The sequence below is a fragment of the Stylophora pistillata genome, chromosome 11, assembly GCF_964205215.1.
Source record: "Stylophora pistillata chromosome 11, jaStyPist1.2, whole genome shotgun sequence".
Taxonomy (NCBI): Eukaryota; Metazoa; Cnidaria; class Anthozoa; order Scleractinia; family Pocilloporidae; genus Stylophora; species Stylophora pistillata.
In genome coordinates this window covers 8787634-8795377 of record NC_142529.1, presented here as the reverse complement: position 1 = coordinate 8795377, position 7744 = coordinate 8787634, and the positions used below count along the sequence as shown (strand labels likewise).

The window sequence follows — 7744 nt, the reverse complement described above, 5'->3', positions numbered from 1 at the left end:
GGAACTAACTCTTGGTGAAATCGGAGCTCAAAGATCAAAGATCGAAATCAAAGTCAATCAATGTACACCCTGCACTACAGGGTTCTAATTATTATTTAACTTAACGAAACAGATATATTTTGCTATTTTCCGTTATGCTTGCCTCACTATCATTTGGTTTATCCCACGCATCCTTGACCAGGAGATTTATAATTTCTTGCCTTTGAATAAATAATATACCCTTATCTTTTTGTACATAACTTTTGTACAAATATGCTTTCGGGATATTGTTTCAAACTTATCCGGTCTCTACGTCTTTCCCTCAAAATTTTCATTACTGGCTAGAAACATCATTTATTCAGCACCACTTTCCCATACCTACTCGTCGCCAAAGTTCTCCCGGCTCGGGGAACTTGGGAGCTTAGACGGAAAGCTGGGAAACAGTCATACATCCGCTTTCGATATCATACCGGTGTGTTCCTCATTATCAACAAAATTTGAGCGGATTCTGCACAAGGAAACCAGGACATTCTGTAAACGATGGAAGATATAGAGCCTATCTCAGCTGTTGAGCAGGTGCCGTTCTGTGTAGAATTGATGAAGCGCCTCAACATTCAGCGAAAACAAAATTATTTGTGCGACATTACTTTGGTTTCCAAAGATAACAGAGAGTTGAAAGCTCACAGAAATGTGCTTTCTGCTGCAAGTCCGTTCTTTTGTAAGCTTCTTCAGAGCGACATGAAGGAGAAGCGCGAAGGGATTGTTCGGTTTGAGGATATTTCAGGCTCTGTTATGGAAGATGTTTTAGAATTCATCTACACTGGAACTGTGAAAGTAACTCAGGAGAATGCCGAGGAACTGATCGCCGCAGGGAATTATCTGATCATACCGAGCTTGAAAACAGCTTCAGGTTGGTTTTTGGAACGAGAAATGTCCAACCTTAACTGTATTTCAACCTTTTACCTCGCTGAGAAATACGATTGTGACGAGCTTATCACCAGCAGCAGGCGTTTTATTCACGAAAACATCGTTTCCGTGGCAAAACTGGATGAATTTTTGCACCTGGAGGCCAAAGAAATCGAGAGGTGGATTTCGTCCGATGAGATCACAGTTAAAGAAGAAGCTGATGTTTTTACAATCATTTTAGACTGGGTAAACCATAAAGAGAGCGAGCGAAAAGCAGCATTTGAAGAATTGTTTTGCCACGTTCGACTGGGTTTTCTGTCGCGTGACTGTTTGCATGATATCGTGACAAACGAACTTGTTCGTGACAGTGCTGTCTGTTTAAGGCTAACTGTAGATGCTACTCTTAAAATGGTTACTTTTGTTAATGAAGATCATCTCCCGCACTCACCAAGAAAGGGACTTGATGCACGTGTTCTTGTTACTCGTGGTGGCAAGTACACTTTCTGTTATATTCCTGAACAAGACCAGTGGAAGCGTTTACCAGATAGTGCGATGGAGTTAAATGCCCGTACATCGAAGATGATAAAATTCCGTGATCAGTTGCTTACCTTCACAAAGTATGAAGGCGCAGAGAGATACGATCCAATATTTAACGATTGGTCAGCCTTTAAATCGCACGCGGAGTCATCTAACGTAGCTATCGTTAAAGGGGAAATTTATGCTGTTCAAGTAAACACCACTGACCAGAAAACTACGGTCGTAAAGTACAATGTAGAGCTGTGTAGATGGGAGGCAGTTGATCTCTCGATTGATAAAGATTGTAGATTGAATACATGTGTTGTTGCAGCAGGTAGACACCTGTATATGATTGGTGGGTGGAAAAATACACAGGAATATTTCGCAAATGGTGAGAGATTTGACACTGTGGAAAAGAAATGGGAAGAAATTGCTGATATGCAAGTAGAAAGGGGTGGCGCCTTCGGGATGGCCACTCGAGAGAAAATCTACGTCGCTGGAGGGCTATGTAAAGGACAAAGACTAAATACTTGCGAGATGTATAGTGTATCAACAAATGAATGGCAGTTTTTTCAAAGCCTGAATTTTGCTCGTTACCATGGTAGTATGGTACAGCTGAATGGAAACCTGTACGTGCTAGGTGGGATAAGAGATAGCAAGCAAAGTGAACTAAGTGTTGAATACTTTGACACAGCTGAGGACAAATGGATCCAGAAAACAACCATACCAGTGGAAAGCATCTCTACAACATATTATCCGTTCACTGGATGTGCAATGAGGCTTTCCAAAGGAGCACTAGACGAACTTTGTACTTTAGAGGTGTAGTCTCCCAGTCACTTTACGACTCTTTAAACCATCTGGATTGTAAAAAATGCTGACTAGCGCTCCCTAATTGGACGACTGTGCACACTAATTAAGGACTTGTCATCATTTGTCGCCTGGTGGGTAAGGATGTTTGGCTATGTCGTGATAAAATTTACCTGATCCCCCAATAGGCTATTAAAGATTCTCCTTCACTGACGTTCAATTTTCCCCCCATTTCTTGGCTACGACCAATCCCCCGTCCATTTCCACTGGAAACCATGTGATCCTCACAAATTCTCTGACCCAAACCCCCCCCCAGGTTAAGATAAATTTTATCATGACAAAGCCAAAAATCTTTACCCCCCAGTTCCTAAGTAGTGTGCACAGTCCTCTAATGAGGTAGCGCTAGTCAGTATTTTATATTCCTCCTCTTCATTAATAGTTTATTGGCAGTAAATTTTCTATTACGAAAAAGTCGACGATTTCATAGAAAACTTCAAAATATCCGAATTTCTTGTATGTTCTTCAGCATTTTAAACACAAGAACCATCATTTGACATGTTTCGTTTGCCTGTTTCGATCCTTATCTAATATTACAACTGATGGTTGGCTGAAATGACATCAGATGAAACTTGTGTTTTATTTTTAAGACAGTAAGAGTATCCTTAAAGTTAGCCCATATTTCCGAGCAGCTCCCCAAAGCTAGGTTTCGAGCTGTTTTTTCGACCGATGTTAGCTATTATTGTGAAGAACGAAAGACAAAGCTTGTAATTAACGTTTACATAACAATATCAAGAAATTTAGCTAGCAAACAAATGGGTTTTTTGGCAATTTTATTGCAACTTTTTAGCATTCCAGTGAGCAACTTTCCATGATTCAATTCACGAGCACGTACAGTCGGGACACCTTCCCCCTGACGATCAATAATGACTAGTCTTTCAGTGTAAGATTTGAACCGAGCTCTTTGAAAAAGTTGAACTACCTCAGGTTTAGTCAAATTCCATCCAAAATTCCGTGGACGATGAGAAGCAAATGCTTTAAAACCAGGAATGGAACTCGTTGTAAAGTAGAAAAATTTTAGAAGTAGCACCTTTCCAATAAACTAAAGGTCTCTTATGCCTGATCATACAACTAAAAAAATTTTAATTATAGATGCCAATCTGCTTTTGCTAAGCCAGTTTTCAATGATATTCTGTCACAGTTACCACGGTGGTGCGGGGGGGGGGGGGGGGGGAGGTCCCTGGGCTCGTTTCACGTAAGAATTTTAGAAACATTCACGACGCACCTAATACACTTCAAACAGCATTTCAGGCGTCCCAAATTTTAAAGGGAAACCATCAGATTTTCCCTCTCGTGTGAAAGTTTTCCGGGAAATCTTGAGGTTTTCACTTGTGTAAGAAAAAAGTCACGTCACGTATACTTCAGGAGGAAAATCACGCCCCACGCTGGTTCCTAGATTCACCTACGAATCACGTTCGCCTCTCACAGCACAAGCGTCAGATAATAATTTTGCCCCTAATCATTCTTCAGGTTAAAAAAATCCTTTGCCACCTTCTAATTAGTTTTAACAGCTAGATACTTTTTAGATTATGGTTCAGGGTATGTCTCCTCCTTTCCTCAGTAAAGTTCAAGTCATATTTAATTTTATTAAATGGTGCCAAGTTGGGTCTGGGGTTCGTGTGAGTCATGAAAATCCTAGAAAATCATAGGATTTTACCTCTCACGGGCAGGAAGATCTTGATTCATTAATTTGAAAAAATTTTCCCTCTTAAACGGACCTGTGGTCTTTCGATTTATGGTGCTGGTAGGTAAATGAAAGGGCCATCGAACCATTTCTAAAGAAATGCCACAAAAGACGCCATATTTTCCATGAACTAAGTCTACCAGAAAAAATCGATAGAAAGCTTCTGCTCTCAAGCGAGACTTTAGAAGGCGAACTACACTATTACACTCCTTACAGTCAATTGTCGGAGACAAATCTCACCGCTCCCCGTGATAAAATACTTTAACTTTCTTTAGTGTTACAGACCGCCTAACAATACACCGAATCTAGATATGGCGAATGGCGCGGAGAGATTGGGCCTTGCGTCACGTAAACGAGGCTGGTCAGTCGTCAGCATTGCAAACACATATGTTTATATCCGTTGAATTAGTTTTTATCAGAAGCTTTTGATTAATTTATATCGAGATTGTACCTCGTTCAAACTATGCCTTCGCACTGCTGCGTTGTAGGTTGCACTCTGAGGTTATAAGTCGGGAAAAGGCGAAAAAGTTTTGTTTTTCAACTTCCCAAAGGAGCGTTCAAGGAGAAAGCAATGGATCCACGCCATTCGACGCGACGAAAGGAGGGATTTCCAAATAACTGACAAAACTAAAATTTTCTGGCTACATTTTAAGCCCTCTGATCTTAGAAAAACATTAACTGGACTTTTATGTTACGGGGTAGGTCGTTTTTGCTACAGCTATGGTAGCAAAGTGCTTTAAAATAAAATATATTTGAGTCACTAGCAGTTTCAATGTCTTTCACATAGCGATCTTTTTCGAATATCGTCGCTTTCCTGATACATGTCGGCACAGAATGATTTTTACTTGAGTCAAGATTCTTCTCTGTCTTGGAAATATGCAAATTCATTGCAGCTCGTGTGAAAAACGGCATCCTTTGAAGACTTTTACCCCATCCATCTTTAGGATACAAGGGTGTAAGAGAGCAATCGGACTTGTCACTTGGATTGTTGTGCGCTGTCTTTAATCGTTTACGTTTTGTGTATATCTTGTCGTCTTCTGGGTCGATCACATTTTTATCTCTGCCGGATTTAGTGTACTCTTCGTCTCTGGAAAAAAAAGTTCCCTTATATAAATCTAAAGCAGCAAAACAATATATAACATTGCACATTTGAAAATACTGCTGATTTCTAACTGACAAACTCGTATTAAGAGAAGATTGACAATGTTGAATGTTTTGACAGTTCAAAAGAGGAATGGAAACGACCATACCAGTGACAAAGATCGTCCTGAAAGATAAAGACCAGCGTTTTCCAAGTCTTCTACTCGTCTCTAGAGTCCCCCAGTGGACTAAGCAAACGAACGGGCGTATGGAAAAATGGGAACCATCATCACTTCCGCTTTCGATCATTTTCCCGAGCGAGGTTTGAGCAGAATCTGCCCACGGAAATCAAGAAATTCTGTGAAATATGACAGATATACAGCCCATCTCAGCCGCCGAACAGAAGTCTTTCTGAGTGAAACTGATGAAGCGCCTCAACGTTCAGCGAAAAACGATTGTTTGTGCGACATTACCACTCGTGGAGAACAAATGGGAGGAAATCGTAGACATGCTTGAAGGAAGAAGGAATGCTTTTGGAGTGGCCTCCACAGGATACATCCTCGTCGCAAGAGGAATAAGCAGAACAGAGAAATGATTAACAACTTGTGAGATATACAATACGTCAACAAATGAGTAGCAACGTGTTGCACACTTGAATGTTCCACGTTATTATGGTAGTATGGTTTGTCTGAATGGAAAGCTGTACGTGCTGGGTGGAAGAAATCAGAAGGGCCAAAGCGAACTAAGTTTTGAGTGTTTTGACGATGCAAACGGCCGATGGATCTACAAAAAAACCTTGCCAAAAAAACCTTTTAAGTACTTGTTTTGCACATTCCTGTATAAATAAATTTTATTGCGGCTACAAGTCTGTCTCGTTGTTCAAATAACAACATCAGAACCTGCCTCGGTCACATTTAGTCGGGGGCTCTTCCAACTTGCAAACTTTTAAAGAGCCCCTGATCAAATGAGAAAATATGTGGATTGAAAAAGACACTTCTAGTCATTTTAGCTCTGGGGAATGTTAATTCCACTATAAAGTTATTTGTTGCAGGTCTAGAAAGCAGATCAGGTCTGATATCCCAGATACCAGCGTAGTTTTTATTGACTAACTTTAATCTAATGTGAAAGCAAATGCTGTAAAGATTAGTTTATTTGATGAAAATAACTTCAAAATAGATGGGAAATGGCAATTTGTAAAATGAATTCACAATTATTTGTAAATTATAGTGCCAACCTTCCTAGCACACAGGTTTCTACTTTGTCAAAAAACCATAACTTAAATCTTCCACCCCCCTCCCCCCCCCAGCTTGAGTCCAATTTCAGTGGCTTCAATGCACTGAACAATTGATTCTTAGAATCTGGTGCAAAATAAATTCAGAGAAATGTTCCATACTATCACATGCTTAAACATGCTCATACACTTTAAAATTCCACACACCTGACTGATCATTACTCAGTTGTTTCCTATGACAGTATATGACCAAGATCTATATATTCATTAGAGTAAGTAATGTGTAAATGGGAAATCCAAAGGTGGCTTCTTCTGGCCCAGCCCCCCTCAACCAGCTCAGCCCTCCCACATCAGCTTGTCATGATTAAGACAAAGTGTAACTCACCGGGCAAAATTTTTGTTAAATTTGAATAACTGACACTGATGACTAAAACCCCCTAAAAAAACCAAGAGTTGTGAAGCGGAGCGGAGCTTGAGTGATGATCAAGAAATTGAAAAATAAAATTCACATTTATCCAAAAGTGAGCTTGCAAACGTGATGGCTTTTTTCCATCAAAACTGGTTTTGTGGTCTGTGTGTTTATATTACATAAAATAACGATACTACATACTACAACACTATCACAATGCTACACTAAAACAACTATTAAAAAAAAATCGGAATTAACAAAGAACCTATACTGCTATAATCTCTCTCATATCGCTGGATCTATTTTTGTAGAGATGCATGCACCAGACTTGTGTGCAATGTGTAATTAAACCAATAAATTGCTGGTACAGTAAAACAGTGGACAAGAAGAGCCACCCAGTGGATGTCCATTGCTAAATTATTATTATAATTATTATTAAACAGCGAAGGGTATTTTTAATCAGTCAATATTTCGAATTGTACCTCATGTAAATCGTCTAGGGCAGCACTAATATCCAGTTGAAATATTCATTGTCTTCGACCAAATGCTCCGTCTCCTTGCAGTTTACTTGGTGTACTATAAACGTTTGGGGAAAGAGGCATAGGCTTAGCTTTTCAGAAATCTCTATCGGGAAACTATTTCTGTTGGAATTTTTTAAGAATCACCAAGCCTCACTTCCTGTGAACTACGTCCAACATCTTGTTTCCTTGAACTCGTCTCCAGAGTCACTGGAGCGATTCTTGGGCTAAGACGAAGAGGGGTATGGGAACGAGGTAGGAACTTCCGCTTGCTTTTTATTCCACATCACTAGAACTGTTCATCACTAGGAGATATTTGGAGGGATCTGTTCAATAAAAATGGAAGAATTACCGCTATTCTCAGCCGTTAAGCAAACTTCTTTCTGTGTGGAATTGATGAAGTGCCTCAATGTACAGCGAAAACAAAACTATTTGTGCGGCATTACTTTGGTTTCCAATAACAGAGAGTTCAAGGCTCACAGAAATGTTCTTTCCACCGCAAGTCCGTTCTTTTGCAAGCTTCTTCAGAGCGACATGAAGGAGAATCGAGAAGGGAT

General features: G+C 39.9%; 1 protein-coding gene across 1 annotated transcript; it reads left to right on the top strand.

Annotated features, from left to right (window-relative positions):
• Positions 1-428: 428 nt before the first annotated feature.
• Positions 429-3021, top strand: LOC111345507 (kelch-like protein 25). Its single transcript, XM_022952794.2, has one exon. It carries the CDS (start codon positions 520-522, stop codon positions 2224-2226), a length of 1707 nt encoding a protein of 568 aa, XP_022808529.2. The 5' UTR covers positions 429-519; the 3' UTR covers positions 2227-3021.
• Positions 3022-7744: the final 4723 nt, after the last annotated feature.

Coding starts and splice junctions, on each gene's coding strand:
- LOC111345507 (XM_022952794.2), top strand. CDS start 520: ATGGAAGATATAGAGCCTATCTCAGCTGTTGAGCAGGTGCCGTTCTGT.